We start from the raw sequence: 17,245 nt of genomic DNA, 5'->3' as shown, positions 1-17,245 counted from the left end.
TAAATATATATTCTATTTCTAGCGGCAATTTCGTTCAACTCTCATGTTTATTTATAGATCACATTTTAAACTCATAAACTTGTTGCTGTTAAGCAGCTCGTTGAGCATATCCCATATTGTCTAGTGGTTAGGATATCCGGCTCTCACCCGGAAGGCCCGGGTTCAATTCCCGGTATGGGAAACCAAACAGTTGGGTTACTTTTTTTTGTGTTTGCATATTTTCCGCATATTTCCAATATTTATGTCTAAATACTTCGGCGCCTGTGCAAAAATATTTAAAGAACTTTAATTTTTAAGATTGATGGCTATAATAAACATGAAATACTGATTGTGAACGGATGCAGATAAACTTAAAATAATACCATTGTTTTAATACTTGCCTATATAAAGAAAAAGTTGATGGGCTCGGAATGCCAAATTTTGTATATTGATTAATTGAGAGAAAATGTAATAAATAAACAATCCTAAAGTATTTATTTTTTGATATATTTTCGCACATATGTATCTTGACTATTTGAGTTGATATTCAATAATATTCATGAATGCATAATATGCGTTTTTATTATTTTCGTTGAGCTATTTAAGAGCAAGAGCAATAAGCTATTTGTGCGCCAAGTTAAATAATGTTGAATGAGACAAAATCATAATTGTTGAGAGAGAGGTCACGAGGCAGTCTGGCCGAGAGCTGTGCAGAGAAAAGTGTCGTATCTCATAGCTTCTCATTAGTCACTCACTCTCTTTCTATCTAATCCTTGAGCCTGGCTAGGCGACTTCAACTATAATAGACTTAAATATGCGTAAAATTTTAATAGCAGATGGAAAGCCTATTATAAAGTCCCGGGCCACAGGCCACAGAGAGTTGTACAACTTTGCCTTGACTTTCGCTGACATTTTCCAAACCAAAAATTATTAAGCCAAATGTCACACACTCCACAACCGCATCAGCAACACGATCCATGGCCACCCAAAAAAAGAAAAAAAGAAAAACTGAAACCATTCAACAAACCCAGCAGCTGGCTGATGATGCCATGGTTACAGAAGAGGGCAGAGGTACATTTTGTTTGGCTTTTCAACTTTTTCGCTGGCGTTACATGAGCCTAATTAATTTCATTTGAATGACCTCAAAAACTACCAAAATGCGAAATGCAAATGCAGCGACAGCGAATTTTCGCAAAATTTGCGGTCGCCACTTTAAATGTGTCCGACACTCCACAGTGAATGTTGTGTTCGTAAAAGTAAAGTATAAAATGGTATCTGTGTGTGTGTGAGTGTGTGTCTCTTTAAAGCTTGCAGCTTATATTGATTTTGCTGCAGCTCTTCACCCCTATTTGCCGTTCACTATTCGCCTGATAAACTTGGCTTCATTAATATTTGACGTTGTTGTTGTCATTCAGTGGGTTAGAGTGTGCACTGGCAAACTACTTAAGCAAACTACAGCTGCTTGATTTTTATTCAACAGAAGCTAAAGATGCCAAAGAGTCTGACGACGAGCCAATGTAAATAAACGCCATCGACTACAACTATTTTTTTTCCCCCTAGGGAAGAGAATAGCGTCTCGTCTCGTCTTGTCTCGACTGGCGTGTCGCACGTTTTCATTGCAGACATTGAAAAATTAACCAATATCTGTCTCTGCTGTCTCTGCCTTTCTCTAATGCTGTAAGCAGCTTCTAGTAGCTCCCCATTGGATCAGCATCATCCACATCCACATCACATCACTTCTCATTCGCATTCGCTCCAGAGGTGGCCACGAGGAGGACACTTCAACGATAGTTTTCTCTCTCTAAGAGTTATCAAGTAAAGTGCTGCTCACGGCATATCAATCATAAGCCTGCTAAATAATTACTTCAACTCTAGCTGTTACATTCTTCTTAATGAATATTATCCATACAAGAGTTCTGTAATACCTTCAGCTGTACTTCTCTTAATAGTATTACTTCTCTGTTGCCCTCGTTCGACGCCTCTGCTAGTGACTTTTGCTTACCATCTTGATCTACGCATCTCCCACTATTCACTTGTCTGTTGATGTTGCTTCCTTCGCTATTGTGTATGTGTATGTGTGTGTGTGCGTTGAAATTTATCATTGAAATGGCTTCGACAATGCTTGTTTGGTGTTTCTTTCCCTTTTTTTCTGGGCACGTCTTCGTCTTAGCAATGTACGCTGAAAATTTGCATAAATTGTTTGTTGTTGTTGATGTTTTTTTTGGGGCGGAGAGGCGATTGAAACTATTGCATAAGTGAGAGCGTCCAGAATGCGCATCCTGATGACGCACGGAGGCAGCAAACTTTTGCAACAGAGCAGCAGCTGCTGTCACATGTGACGACAACGCGAGGCGAACTTTACCAATTTGACCAGCCCGGACAACATCCTTTTGCGCTGGTGTCGTTGCGTCGTTAATCCTTCATAAAAATTGATGATGATGGAGCCGAAGTTTGCCAATAAAAAAGCGCTGACACTTTTTCGTCAGCTGCTTATAAATGATCATTTGATACGATGTTTTCGATGTTGAAAATGATAAACGGGCTGATTATATTTTAATGTTGAAATTAACTTATTGTTGTTTTTGTCTTTGTCTTTGTCGCAATTTGCAGGTGGCGTGGATGCACTTTGAGCAGTCGGCCATTTTGACGGTGCACAATCATGTGATAACGCGAAATCCAAGGATTAGCGTAACGCATGATAAGCACGACAAGCATCGCACCTGGTTTCTGCACATCAACAATGTCCAGGAGGAGGACATGGGGCGTTACATGTGCCAAATCAACACGGTGACGGCCAAAACCCAATATGGCTTTGTCAAAGTAGTCGGTAAGTTAATGTGAGTGTGTGCGTGTGTGTTTGTGTGCGTGTGTGCGTGTATAAACTTTGTCAGCACATCTGACATTGAAATATTTGTTCTGGCGTGCGCCTCGCATTACATGAACAACTCGTCGCAACTTAGACACATGTCCCCTGCATATTTCATTTCATTTGCCAAACAAACTGTGGCCAGGTATTAGTTAGTCCCACAACAAAGCCGCTTAGGTCTTGTTTTATCCAGCCAGCCAGCCAACAAGAGTCAACAACAAACATACAATTAAATTCAACACAAAGCACTTTATTACGGCAAACAAACGTACAAATAGTATATGACTTATTCGTTTGTTGTTGCCTTTGCCATTTGCCAGCCCTGAAAAGTATGCTTTAAAAAATTGCTATTCAAATGCCATCGCCCACATTTACACCTTATGTTACTACACCACTAACCACCATCACACCCACATGCATAGATTTGACATTTCCGCATGAACAATGGCAATTATGTTTGTCCTGTGTATGTGTGTGTCTGCTTCTCTATCTCTGCTTAGTTGACCATGGGCGGTCCCAGCAGGATTCTCTGCATTGTGGCAAGCGTTTGCATGCCAGTCGCCACTGCCAACAATATGTGCAACTTGTACAAACATTTTTGCAAGAGTTTTGCCAGCAGATAGCAGATAAATATTGTTTCATATCAGCTTGAAACTCATTTGTCAGTTTACTTGAACTATTATTTCAAATCAAAATCATCTAAAATTGCACTACACTTGTTCAACAATTTAGTAAGACATCCAGAATCCAGAGAGAATTCTTAGCAAATAAATATCAGTTAGGTTATAAGATTCAATGTTTCATTATTATTGAATTTTCGTACTCATTTCATATAAATCTCTTAAGCTTTTAGTGTGGTATTAAAAAATATTATTTAAGAATAGTTAAACAAAAAATCCCAAATTACTTTTGCCAAAGAAAGCCATCTTTTCATTTCCTTTCGTTTCCTTTCATAATGATTAAAAAATGAAAGAAAAAACCAAATGAAAGAACTTTGCACTTAACAATTGGTTTAAACAATTACACTAAAAAATACAGAAATATTAATGGTGACAAATTTAATTTCTAAAAGAAGAGAAGTGTAAACTTCTTCAGTGTGCAATGCGAAATAGCAAATTATTAAAATTTATCTTCGATGAAGAAAGGCCAGAGTCTGGCAACCATAAATCAAAGTGCAAACTCTATAAAATCTCCTTCAGATATTGCATGTGCAGATATTGCAAGTGGTCGGCAACACAATCAAATGTTCATATGTATTTTATGGCAAGGCGTAACAATTATTCACACAAATAGAAAGCAACAGAGTGCAAAGTTTCTAACTCCTGCTCTGATTAAATAATCTACTCGAAAAGACCTTATTTTTGGAAATAAAGTGAGCTTAAAGAATGTTGCTCTTACCATATAAATTTGTTGAGCTTCAAAAATGTAATAAAGAAATCCAAGTAAACTAATATTTTTCTTAACTATTCTGTTAATAATCTTTCCTGTGACTTTAAAATTGAATTTTTACCTTGCATATCATGTTTTAAGCCCCTGAATCAGTTACAGTGTCTATTTATTTATCTGACCCTGCCTTCAGTATGGTGCAACACACACCTTGCTGCATATATGCAAGGCTCGTCTAAGCGTTGCATGTTTACATAGCGTTGCAATATGCCTGACTCTACAGTTTTCTATGGTTTTTTTCGCTCTCTTGAGTGCCTGTGTGTGCTATGTTTGTGTGCTCTCTGTGCTTTCTGATAGCACTTTCAAAAAGCCGTTAAGCACGCTTCAGTGTTGTAAAATGCTCAAATAACACGCCTCACACGCACCACACGCGTGTTCTGGCAATTTGACGTGGCGTGACCAAAACGGCAGAGGCAGACTCCGCTTCACGAATTTCCCAGCAATGTCGTTGTAATTTTTTGTTATTTTCTTCCTTTTTACATTTTTTTTACAACATACAAACGAAGCTTACACTTATCTCACACAGACACATACTAGTATAAGCTCGACACACGCTGATGTGGCAAAAGTCCTGAAAAGGCAAATTTACCAGGGGAAAAAATAGTACTATGACAACTTTGGTCGCTGGTCAGCAGGCAAAACAGAAAACAAAAAAAGAAAACGAGAAATATAAAAAAAGAATTAAAATATGCCACAGGCATTTTATACTCACACTCTACTTTGAATAGGGTATATAAGCTATGCAGGAAATGGGTTCAGAAATTAAGATATAGATATAGATATAGATATAGATATAGATATAGATATAGATATAGATATAGATATAGATATAGATATAGATATAGATATAGATATAGATATAGATATAGATATAGATATAGATATAGATATAGATATAGATATAGATATAGATATAGATATAGATATAGATATAGATATAGATATAGATATAGATATAGATATAGATATAGATATAGATATAGATATAGATATAGATATAGATATAGATATAGATATAGATATAGATATAGATATAGATATAGATATAGATATAGATATAGATATAGATATAGATATAGATATAGATATAGATATAGATATAGATATAGATATAGATATAGATATAGATATAGATATAGATATAGATATAGATATAGATATAGATATAGATATAGATATAGATATAGATATAGATATAGATATAGATATAGATATAGATATAGATATAGATATAGATATAGATATAGATATAGATATAGATATAGATATAGATATAGATATAGATATAGATATAGATATAGATATAGATATAGATATAGATATAGATATAGATATAGATATAGATATAGATATAGATATAGATATAGATATAGATATAGATATAGATATAGATATAGATATAGGTATGCTCCGATTTTCATGTGAAGTTGGTTCATGGATCATGTTTTTTTATTCTATTTTTCTGACCAGCCTAAACTAAAATCCTGCTACGTGCAGCATATGTGTCCTTTTCTGTATGTCCTCGCGCATTTGCATGTGTGCCTCGCAGTCTTTGTCTGCCTCTACCCCTCTCTCTGCTCTCCGCCTCTTGCCACTGTCTCGTATCTCTGTGTGTTGGCTTGTCCACGTCCTAACTGTTGCATGGCGCAGTTTTCAGTTTTCAGTTGTGCAGCCTCCTCCGCTTGGTTGCCATTTGTTTGCGCACATATTTTTCAAGTTTTGCCACAAAAACTGATTTATGTGACTGCCGCAAAACGTCTGTTGCCCCCACTCTGTCCACTGTCCTGCTGCGCTATCCCCTTTCCATAAAAACAAAAAAAAAATCTTTCTCTGCTGTGCTGTCTAGTGCGTTATGCTCAGTGCGCTGCATGTTTGTCCACCGGATGATGTTGATTTGTCAACTTGAAAAGCGGATCTCATGCGAAATTCCAGCATTTCCTAGAACATTGAAAACTTGGATACATTTTTATTAGATTTATAGGTTAACTTTGCGAATGCCGCAAGGCAAAGAGCCGCAGCCAATTGAGAGCGTCCTTGCTAAAGCAGCAGCCAAACAACAATGACAGCAAACAAATAAAAAACAAACTAACCAAACAATTAACAATGGAAACCGAAAACTGAAAGCTGAAAACTGCCAAATGGGTAAACAAAGTCCGTCTCTCGACAATTTTTTTATCGCGCACTTTTTTGTGGACTCGCTTTTCCTTTACCCTGGCTGCAAAACTATTATTTGTTGTTTCCATTGGGTGTGCGACAAAGAAAAACAATTCAAACCACACAAGCTATTTGCGGCATTTAACGGTTGTCCATCTTATTTTTGCCCACAAAGACACAACTTAAATGAAGTGTAAAGAACAAACTATTTAGTTTCACCCTCTACTGCTCTGATATAATTGCGCTTATTGCAGGAGATTATTAAATGCATTAATATTGGATGTAAACGTGGATTTAAGAGTGGCTTTAAAGGCACCTAAAAGCTTTTATCATAATTAATTTCAATGCACTAAATGAGAAATTCATTTATGGTTGGATTTCGAGTATTTCATTAAACCAGATATTTAATTGCAATTGTGATTTGCAGCACATTTTTTTCAATCTTTCACTCTGGTGAATTTATATCGTAATTGAGGGTTACTCTTTTAACTGCATATTTAGTTATCATATGTCAAACAAGCAAATTATTTAAAATATTAAAAAATCAAAAGCGCGCATCAGCCAAAAAAAAAGGATGCCTAACCATAAACACAAAATTGAGATTGTCAAATATAGCAAAATAAAATCAAATGAAAAGCATTTCATTTACATATCAAATCCAATTAAGCCCAACAAAATTAAATGACGCGCAATAGTGAAAAAACTACTGGTTGTATATGGTTGAGTTTACAGAATATGCATAAACATGTTAGGAACACGTGACACTCCTGCTGCCCACACGGCCCTTTGGGCACTCAATTTAACAATTTAAGTGGTGAAAAAATGATAATTACATTGTGCAGCAAATGTAATGAAATTAAAACGTTGCATTTGCCATCATCTAAATAGGCGAAAAAATGCAGTATGTTGTTCAGCAAACGAGTATATAAATAAATAAATTTCAGAGAGCGTAGCGCAACATTTGTGAATTTAATTTGCTGAGTCAAACAGAAAATGCCGATTTCGAAACAAGCGCGCGATGCCCATGAAATAAAATCTCCTCGAAAAGGCACAAAATTATAAAACGCTGTTGCGTGACAGTGGAGAGAGAGAGAGAGAAGGGGAGAGGGGTCTGTAAAAACAAACATTAAACGCGTTTGAATTTATGAGCCACGCACACAAAATGCATTTAAATGCGGCTCCAACTGGCAGAGCGTTGTGTGTTGCATACTTTGGGGCGCCCCGGGGAATCGCATCGCGCGCTCGGTGTGAGTGCAATTGGGGGGAAATCCCCAGCTCAAAAGTCGGCCAAATGACCGCACAAAATGCAAAACAACAATGCAACAACATGCTACAACATGGCAAACAACAACGAGCAACAGCCAACAACTATAACGAAGCGACCACTGTACAATGTTTACTCTGTTGGCGCATAATTTTTAATTTCTGCTCACATAATGAGGCAATTTATTAAATTCAATTACAACGTTGACATTCACAAGCAAAGGGAGGAGCAGCAAATGCGCCGCTGAGTTGAAAGCAACCGACTACCTACCTATTTTTTGTTGCCAACAACTACACATTATTGCCAACATATTTAGCCTGTGATATAGCGAGAATGTAATTAGAAAAAATATATATTTAAAAAGACAAAGTAGTCTAATTAAATATAAAGTGATCACCGGTTAAAAAAATTAAAAAAGAAATAAAACATAATAAATAATCCATAAAACATGATCGTGACAATGATTTGCTGAAGAATAGTTCTATGATATAGTAAATTAATAAAGAAATAAGCAAATAAATTAAACGAGAGTATTGATGAATGAGATATAAATTGATCGTCTAAAGAAATGACAAGAAATTGTATACATAAAAAACACAAAAAATAAATTCATAAACCATGATTATAAACAACGATGTGCTAAACGATAATTCTCTGGTAAATTATAAAAATAATAAGACACGATGCAGATATGCTAAGAAAATGTCTTTCTTATTTATTATATTAATCAACCTAAGTTAAAAAATTGTTTAAATCCAAATGGCGAATGATGAAGGCTTAAATTATTATCTGTTATTAGAAATTTTAGAACTTATTTAAATATTTGCATCAATATATACAGAAAATAAAACTATGTATATTTTGTATGCTAAACAAATATTTATGAAATTAACAAAAAGAGCATTTAATTGTCGCATTTAGATGTGAGCGTCGAACTTTTTTGGGAGGCAACATAAAATTTATGGTTCGCATAATAAACTCAAATAGAGCTACGTGTGCGGTAAGGATATGAAGACTAATTGCCGCTCATTAGATGGTTAGATGGCTCGTTTGGTTGCTCGGTTGCTTGGTTGCTTCGTTTGGCCAGTTCATGTTATCAGCAGAGCGAAAAACTTGGCAAGCGGACACGGCAATTAAATAATTTGGCGCATTATCTGAACTTTGTATGTTGATCCCCTTCGCGATTCACAATTATAAATTATTGATGCAATGAGGGTTCAGTTATTCGATGTGGATGCTTTATTGGGCATGTGACTGGCTGACAGGCCTCAAAGTCGAAACTTTGATCATTGCGTTGACTTTTGCTAATTAAATTTGCAGCTTGTATGTGAAAAGTTTACCCTAGAAAACAATATATACAATACGAGTATGAACACGTCTGTCTCTGTCGCTGTCTCTGTGTGTGTGTGGGAAAAGTTTTCGCCTTTGTCGCCAGCTGCTAAATATCAATAAAGAAACTAATATGTCAAATGGGGAGGACAACAGCTGCCCAAGGAGCGATTCAGTATGTGTTCGTGTCCAGCTCGACGATTAGCACATCAAGCGTTTATTAATAGTACAGCAAATGGTTCGAACAAAGTTTCGTTCTCTCTTCCTTTTCTTTCCTTTTCTTCTGCTTTTTTCTAGTCTCTCTTTTGGCTCATAAAGGTTCTCGCTTCTTCTTCTTCTTATTGGGGTATTATGAGCCAGCCGAGAGAAGATGAAGGAGCCAGAGACAAAAGTTTACAGGCGCATAGAAAAAGTTCAAGTAATTGCAACTTTTAATTACAGTTTGGTTTTATGCGGCGTGTTCATTCCCCCCACGGGGGATGTGACCGAAAGGTAGAGATTTAACCTTAACTGGTTGTTGGCCTTAAAGAAGCGTCGCGATACGAAATTAACAGTTGAGATTTATAAATTGAGTTTATTAGCGAAATGCATGCTCTTTAATTTATGCATCTATTTTCTATTATCTGATGTTAATTGAAATAAATTACATATATTACAGGTTATATATTAACTGTATTTATTTACTAAATAGAGACTGTTCATTTGGCATTTTATTTATTCATTGTCAGTCGCAACTACATTCAGTTGTTTACAATATTCTAATCAGCATATTAAATTATCATAAATGAAATCAAATTAATACATTTAGTTTGCGAAATTGCAAAGCTTTTACTAATTTCTCTAAATACCCATAATTATCTATAATTTCTCGTGAAATATTCATGCATTGAATGCTAGCTGGCATTATTGATTACTTGATGTACATAAATACGTACTATATATAGAAATTGGCGGCGCGTCAACTTCAGACGCGTGACCCAAAGACCTTGTTCGGACTGCGAGCGAAATGAAAAAAATTGCATGCGATATCTTTTGATTACGGGCATCGCTTGGAATATCAAATGAGACAAACTGCAGCTGCGGCTGTCAGCAAGTATATGTACTTTAGTCCCTCCGCGTCGTCCATATGTCCAGTTTAGCCTTCGATCTGACTGTCCATGCGTTCAATCCATTCCCCGTCCCCTTCCCCACCAACAACCGTTCGAATGTCTGTCCGCTTGTCTGGCTTTTGGGTCTGGCCAAATCCATAGCCATGGCCTCTAGCTTTGTGCGCTTTGATTTGCATAGATTTTTCATTACAGATTTGCGACTTGAAGGGCAAAGTAAAGCAAAAGAAAAAAGGGTTTGACAGAAACGTTCAGTCAGCAATTGAAAGCCAGAAAGCAGCGACAAAGACGCCGACGACGGCGACGGCGACTGCGACGTCTCCCCCCGAAGGCTGATGACAATTTGATGAAGGTTGGCTGCATCGATTTTTAAATTAACAGAGTCGCCCCAGAAGTTAGCCAGGCCAAAGTCTCGTAGCAAAGCTAATTAGGCTTAAACTAAAATATCTCCCGGGACAAAGTTGAATCAGCGCGTCAAACTCAACAATGCGTGAAATGCTTTTTTCTACGCTCACTAAGCTGAGTATCATACTTTCGTTGTTTACTTTGGCTTAAGCTGAGGGATTAAACGCGAGAGAAATAGTCGCAAGAGAATTGAAATTATGAATATTTAATGATATCATTATTGATCAATCAATTGAGTGCTCGAAAAATATATTAATTGAACAAGCTTTGATAAATTTATAGGTATACGTATACGTATACGTATAAGTATAAGTATTCGTATACTTAATATGTAATTTCTTCAGAATTATGTTTCAAAGATCCATAAGAGTATATTGAGTTCGCGATGTTTTTTTCGCTGTTGTGGAATATTTGTATTTTGTTGCCGTTTCCACTTTCTTGGCAAAGATGTTTGCCAAAAATGCAAAAAGTTTTTGCATTTAAATCAAGAGCTGCTTGCTTTGAGTTTATGTTTAGCTGGCATGAATAATAATACCCATTTCGAAAATATCCTTACCTCCCTCCACCGCTTACAGTGCCACCAAACATTGACGATGCGCTGACCTCGAGTGATGTGATTGTGCGCGAGGGCGACAATGTTACACTGCGCTGCAAGGCGAAAGGCAGCCCGGAGCCGTCCATCAAATGGAAACGGGATGACAACCATAAAATTGTCATCAACAAAACGCTCGAAGGTAAGTCCAGCTGCAGCTCGTTCTCTCGCTCTGGTTTTATTTGAGAACTTCATTGTTGCAGTGAATGACCTGGAGACGGACTCGTTGGAACTGGAGCGCATCTCGCGCCTCCACATGGGCGCTTATCTCTGCATTGCCTCAAACGGTGTGCCGCCCAGCGTCTCCAAGCGCATCAAAGTCAGCGTCGACTGTGAGTTATCACCAACGCAGCGAATTGCTTTACAAATATACGAACAGCTTTTTTTGTTGCTTCTTTTCTTCTTCGCAGTTTCACCAATGGTTTGGATTCCACATCAGCTGGTGGGGATTCCGATGGGTTTCAATGTGACGCTCGAGTGCTTCATCGAAGCCAATCCCACATCCCTCAATTACTGGACGCGAGAGAATGAGCAAATGATTACCGAGTCCACCAAGTACAAGTGAGTACACAGAAAGAAAAAACTTGCTAAAGTCTAGAATAAAATCTTAAGTCGCGATTGTATGATATCAAAACTGACTGATATCAAAACTGACCCTTTATTCTTAAATCAAGATCAAAATTCTGCAAAAAATTTTGAAATTTAAGATTATAATCTTCTTTTAAGAATGTAAAAATTTTAAAATTGATCCAAAAAGGCCAACCAAAAAATAGATTGCGTTTTTTTGTACACATTTTAGTTACAATTATAACCACATACACCTTTTTATATACGAACCGAATATAAAGTTTGAACTCAAGATCAACGATCACAAATGATTACAATGATTTGCGGCATAAATAAATAAGGTTCTAATTTGAATGAAAGGCAATTCAAACATTTTTAGAAACAAGTAAATATATTTTTCTTTTAAGAATGAAAAGTTTTTAAATCTTCTCTTCAATCCAAAATTAAACATTCTTGAATCAAAATTTTATCTTAAAATAAGTTGTTGTTAATCTTAAAATGCAAATTTAACATATTGATTTAAGGTTTTTTAAACATAGAAATCAGATTTTAAGATTAATTTATTTTAAGATTGAAAAAATCTTAAAATAAGATTTGCAATCTACTTTTCAATCTAGATTTAATTTCCTGTGTAGCGATCAAAAATGACAAATACTTGATTCATATATTTTGGTCAGATTGCGTTGTTTGTTCAAGTCGCAATAAATGTTGTAATCTAGCGAATATGTCTCTCTGACACTAAGCATTATCAGCCAACAATTGCCACATACTAAAAGCCATGACTGAGCTGAGGTGAAAACAGTCTGTCAATAATCGCGATAATGACAACATCGAGAACGAGCCGCGTCTTCAATGGACTGTTGTTCATACTTCTAATTATATTTGCAACTAGTGCAAAATCGGAAAGTGTGGATACGCGAATTCTTAATGAAATCCTCAGCTATATGAACGAAACAATTCCGGCGTGCGATGATTACTATGGATACGCGTGTGGCAAGTGGGCCAAGGTGCATGAGAATGACAATTACATCGAAATAACTGGCAAAATCGATCACGCTGTAAATCAAAATCTTGTTCTGCTCATGAATGAGCTGGCACAGCGATCGGTGAATCAACTCAGTGCAGTCGAGAGCAAAGTCTTGAAATTCTACCAAAGTTGTCGCCAGACAAAGACGAGTTCACTAAACTCCAAAAATTATCTGCGACTGGTGCCGCCCAACGATCAGATTCCATGGCCACAGTTTAAAGCTAAATCTCATCCGTGGGGCAGACAAAAGTTCCAATGGATGGAGACACTGGCACGTTTGCGGCGATACGGATTGTCGAATGTGTTCTTTAAACTGGACGTCAACCAGGACATTTTGAACAGCAGCAAGTACATAATTGACATTGATGTACCCAGCTTTCAGGAGAAGAACGAGCGTCTGCAATCGTCTACAATAACCAAGTTGATGCTGCAGTTGGTGGGTGTGGAGAGAAGAAAGGCGTTCAGCCTGTCGGGCAAGGTGAAGAACTTGGAGTTATCTGTGCGCACCTTGGCCGAAAGATTGTCCGAGGGCGACTCGGTAGACGTAACTTTGCGACGACTCGATCAGAGGACGCGGGGCAAATGGCGAAACTATGTGAATATTGTGTGCAATCAGACCGTAGCCTCAAACTATAAGGTGCAAGTTGATAACATGGACTATCTCGTCGGTCTAATTGAGTTTCTTCAACACGAAGACCCTGAGGTGATTGCCACATACATAATGCTACGCTTTGCATCACATGTCATCGAGGAGGCTATGGACATTGACGATGAGATTTCCTGTATCCAGGATGTGCGTCGCAACATGGAGTTGGCCGTAAGTCTGCTGTACGAGCAGCGATTCATTAGTGCCGATAAGATGCGACAGCACAAAGACGATCTACAGCAGCTCTTTGAACAGCTGCGCAAACAATTTCTGCTCGAGCTCGATGGCAATCGGCTGCGCCTGACGCACAATCAATTGAGACATCTGCAAACTAAAGCGAGGAGGATGTGGATTAAATTTGGCAACATGCCGCAAGACGTAAATCGAACCAAGTTTGTTGAAGAGTTCTATGCGGATCTGAACTTTTCCGATGGCGACAATTACGCGCAATGTCACCTGAAGCTGTTGGAGTTCCGCACAAGTCGCTGGTTTGGTCAGCTATACAAGTCAGCTTTGAACGCCAGCAGTTACTTTCTGATGACCGACTCGGATACGGCAATGAGTTCCACGCCGTACTATTTGCTGCGCCAAAATCTAATCATTGTGCCATATGGCATAATGCAGGAACCGATTTTCCATAGCGAGGCTCACGATGTCTTCAAAATGAGTTTGCTGGGCTTCATGCTCGCCCATGAGTTGATGCACGGCTTTGTTACCGGCGGCATTCACTTTGATTTCCAAGGCAATGGCTACGAATTGGGTGCAGATATAATGGAAAAGAGGCTTTACAAAGTAGCCGAGGACTGCATGAATAGCAACGAAACAGCTTATCTGGACGAACGTGAAGCCGATATCACAGGCATTCGTCTAGCCTACGATGCTTACTTCGCTGACGATTCTCCTTTCAACCGGACGCAGCCTGAGTTTACCAGTCGACCACTGATACAGCTGTTCTTCCTGAATTTGGCACAATTCTTCTGCGGCGATGGAACCTCTTCGGAGTTTGTTGATCACGATGCAGATGAGTTACGCCTCCGGCAGGTGATGATCAACTTTCCAGCCTTCGCCCAGGCCCACAATTGTCGACAGGATGTGGACCAAATGCATCCCGCTAAAAAGTGCCGGATGTGGTAATGTTGAATGTGTGTTTTAAGCTTATATTGAACAATAAACAATCTATTGCTGTACTTAATAATAATTGAAAATGTCACCAGACTTTACACTTTTGTTTTGCCTGCATTTTGGTGCGTCGCTCGCAGCCGAATTCACGCGAAAACTCCTCGTAGTTGGCCAAGGTTTGCAGCACCCGCAACTCATCAACAGCGTGCTCCAGATGCTGCGATGCCTGCAGGCTGAGGCTCTGCAACTTGCCGCAAAAGAACTGCGCGAAGCTGATGAAGAAGCGTTGCCGTTGGCTGAACTGTGGCAGCAGCGGATCTCTTGGCTCCTTGCGATCCACCAGCATGTCTGCACCAAAGAACGTCTCATACACCACACGCAGCGCCTCGTAGTCGGCCAGCTTCTCGTTGAGCGATCTGGACCCTGTGGCAAGTTGCTGTTGCATGCAATTTAGGCTCTGTGCGAAGCGCGCGTTGCTAGAAATCTCCTCGCTGGGTCCCATAATGTTGCCCACGCTGTCGTACTCAATGCCCGAGCTGTCGAAGCCATGCAACAGCTCGTGGGCCAAGGCAAAGCCAAGCATCGCGTGCTGCTGCAGCTCGCTCATGTTGCGATGCCACACGGGCAGTTGCAGCAGGCCGTACGGCAGCATCACCAGATTTCTCGGCTTTACATAGAACGGCGACGAGCTGCTGCTCTGCCACAACTCCATCAGATAGCTAAGATCCGACAGCGAGCAGTTGTTCTCCCGAAGCAGCAATTCGTGATTCTGTTCGACGCGCAGTCGCAGCAAAGCTAGCTGATTGCCGTAGAAATTGTGGGCACTGAACTGCACTCTCTCGTAGTAATTCTCCACCTGGTCGGAATCATTCAACTGCACAAAGCCCAGCTGCAGTCGCATGGCTTGCAACTTCTCTCGCAACACCTGCACAATCGGTGGCTGCAATTGCAGACGATTCTCGGCAAGCAGCTGGCCAAAGCGCAGCTTCAGACGACTGAATAGATCACTCACGATCGCCTCGTTGCTCGGATCATGGAATCTCTGTCCAATTAGCCAGCTGGCAGCCAACGGCATGGCGCGTCTCAAGCTGGCAATGCACTCGACTCGCGATATCTCCGCTGGACCTTGCTGCTTCAGGAATGCGAGCAGTTTCAACATGATGTAGTTGCACAGCGTCTCCGGCTTCTGACGCTGCAGCAGCTTGTCCAGCGCCCGCAAGTACGGCACATTCTGTATGATGAGCGTGGAGCGCAGATCCAAGTCGGGGCCAAGCAATTGCTGCATGTAGTTGAGCCACTGCAGCTGCGGCAAATCCTCGGCCAGATAGCCCAGTTGCATCTCCTTGGCGCCCTCGTCGTCCTCCACTTCCTGCAGTCGATGCAGCTGCCGCTCAAAGCTGTCCACCTGGCGGGCCAGCTCATTGGCCACCCGCTTTGTCTGGCCAATGTCCAACAGCAGCTCGATCATGGCACCCTCGCCCATGGGCGCTGTCTCCACCAAACCGGGCTTGTCCAGGTATAAACTGTAGCTCCCTGAATCGTCCCAGCGCGGCAGCACCTGCTCCTTGATCAGCACACCATTCAAGCCATACAAACGAAGTCTGCCAATTGTAGCCAGCCAGTTGAACTTTTCCGGCTGCCAGCTCCGACTCAACAGCGGCCAGTGGCTGCCGTTGCTCGGCGGCAGCAGCTGCAGATACTTTTTCAGATTGTAGGGTTTCAATCGCTTGCAGGCGCGATAATAGCTGCGCATCTTCTCGTGTAGTTCCGGCAGCAATTGCTGCTCCTCGGCGCTGCTCTCATTGCCAGCCGCATTGCCACGTCGCAGCAACAGTTCAAGCTGACGATTCAGCGAGTAATCCAGCACAGCGAGAGTGTCACTTGGCTGCAGTTGTGAATCCTGCTGTGCCTCGCGGTGATCCCTTTGCGGTTGCTGCTGATGCTGCTGCTGTCCGGCTGCTGGTTGCTCCTCCTTGTTGTCTTGCGGTGCTTGCTGATGCAGCTGCCAATTGCCGCAGGCATACTGATAGAAATTCTCGCACGGTCGCGCCTTGGTGTCCATGTAGCTCTGCAACTGAGTGGCGAGCAGCTCTTGGATGCTGGGAGCTGGCCGCGTCTGGCGACAGCTGGTGGGCGTGGTGCGCCACGTGAGCGAGCACAGCAGCCAGCCAATGAGGCTGAGCTTGAGCATGCTGCGGCTGCTGCTGCGATATAACTAGCACTATAACTGGAACTAAAACTGTGTCCACTAGTTGAACTAGACTCGGAGCGCAGCTTAACCAGATGACTGTGCAATATTAGAGCGTTGACTGCCTGTCAGTCTTCATCGCAGGGCGGCACAGTGGAAGCAGCGGTTATTTAACTGCTTGAAAAATACAGTTACGATTTAGATACCTTTATATAAAAGACTATATAATATTCTGTATTTCTTCTGCAAATTTATGTTTAATAAAAATATACCAGGCAAGGATTGAAGTTTTTCTACAACTACAATTTTCTTGTATTTATTTTTAGAATTTACGAAATTGTCTTACTTTTTATTTTTTTGCCAATATCAATGGTAAATTTTGATGTAATGCAAATAGAACTACAAAATAAACAAATTTAAAAAAATCAGCAAAATTCCATCGTGAGCAAAATGAAGATTAATTTGTTTGCCGTATACTTGTATAAACATAATATTCCAACATTTGATTTGTACTCGTATTGTACCATAATTTGGATTCTTTCACTATTTTTGTCTTT

General features: G+C 39.9%; 3 protein-coding genes and 1 non-coding gene across 4 annotated transcripts in view; 3 read left to right on the top strand and 1 right to left on the bottom strand.

Moving 5' to 3' along the window:
* Nucleotides 1-17,245, top strand: part of LOC132798727 (neurotrimin) — a 68,286-nt gene that overhangs the window by 46,057 nt on the left and 4,984 nt on the right. Inside the window, exons 4-7 of the mRNA XM_060810686.1 lie at nt 2,590-2,806; nt 11,125-11,283; nt 11,345-11,473; nt 11,552-11,702. Coding sequence (XP_060666669.1) covers nt 2,590-2,806; nt 11,125-11,283; nt 11,345-11,473; nt 11,552-11,702 — 656 coding nt within the window. The remainder of the gene's footprint in view (nt 1-2,589; nt 2,807-11,124; nt 11,284-11,344; nt 11,474-11,551; nt 11,703-17,245) is intronic.
* Nucleotides 110-181, top strand: Trnae-cuc (transfer RNA glutamic acid (anticodon CUC)). The gene has a single exon. It is a non-coding gene; the product is annotated as a tRNA-Glu (tRNA).
* Nucleotides 12,500-14,596, top strand: LOC132796321 (membrane metallo-endopeptidase-like 1). Its single transcript, XM_060807461.1, has one exon. The coding sequence runs from the start codon at nt 12,530-12,532 to the stop codon at nt 14,513-14,515; it is 1,986 nt and encodes a 661-aa protein (XP_060663444.1). The 5' UTR covers nt 12,500-12,529; the 3' UTR covers nt 14,516-14,596.
* LOC132796314 (neprilysin-4) lies at nt 14,589-16,721 on the bottom strand. Its single transcript, XM_060807450.1, has one exon. It carries the CDS (start codon nt 16,689-16,691, stop codon nt 14,589-14,591), a length of 2,103 nt encoding a protein of 700 aa, XP_060663433.1. The 5' UTR covers nt 16,692-16,721.

This window comes from Drosophila nasuta, chromosome 2L (genome assembly GCF_023558535.2).
Source record: "Drosophila nasuta strain 15112-1781.00 chromosome 2L, ASM2355853v1, whole genome shotgun sequence".
Classification (NCBI taxonomy): Eukaryota; Metazoa; Arthropoda; class Insecta; order Diptera; family Drosophilidae; genus Drosophila; species Drosophila nasuta.
This window is presented reverse-complemented; position numbering and strand designations above follow the sequence as displayed.

Bases quoted from the DNA above. Each gene is read 5' to 3' on its own strand.
- LOC132796314 (XM_060807450.1), bottom strand. From the start codon at position 16,691: ATGCTCAAGCTCAGCCTCATTGGCTGGCTGCTGTGCTCGCTCACGTGG.
- LOC132796321 (XM_060807461.1), top strand. From the start codon at position 12,530: ATGACAACATCGAGAACGAGCCGCGTCTTCAATGGACTGTTGTTCATA.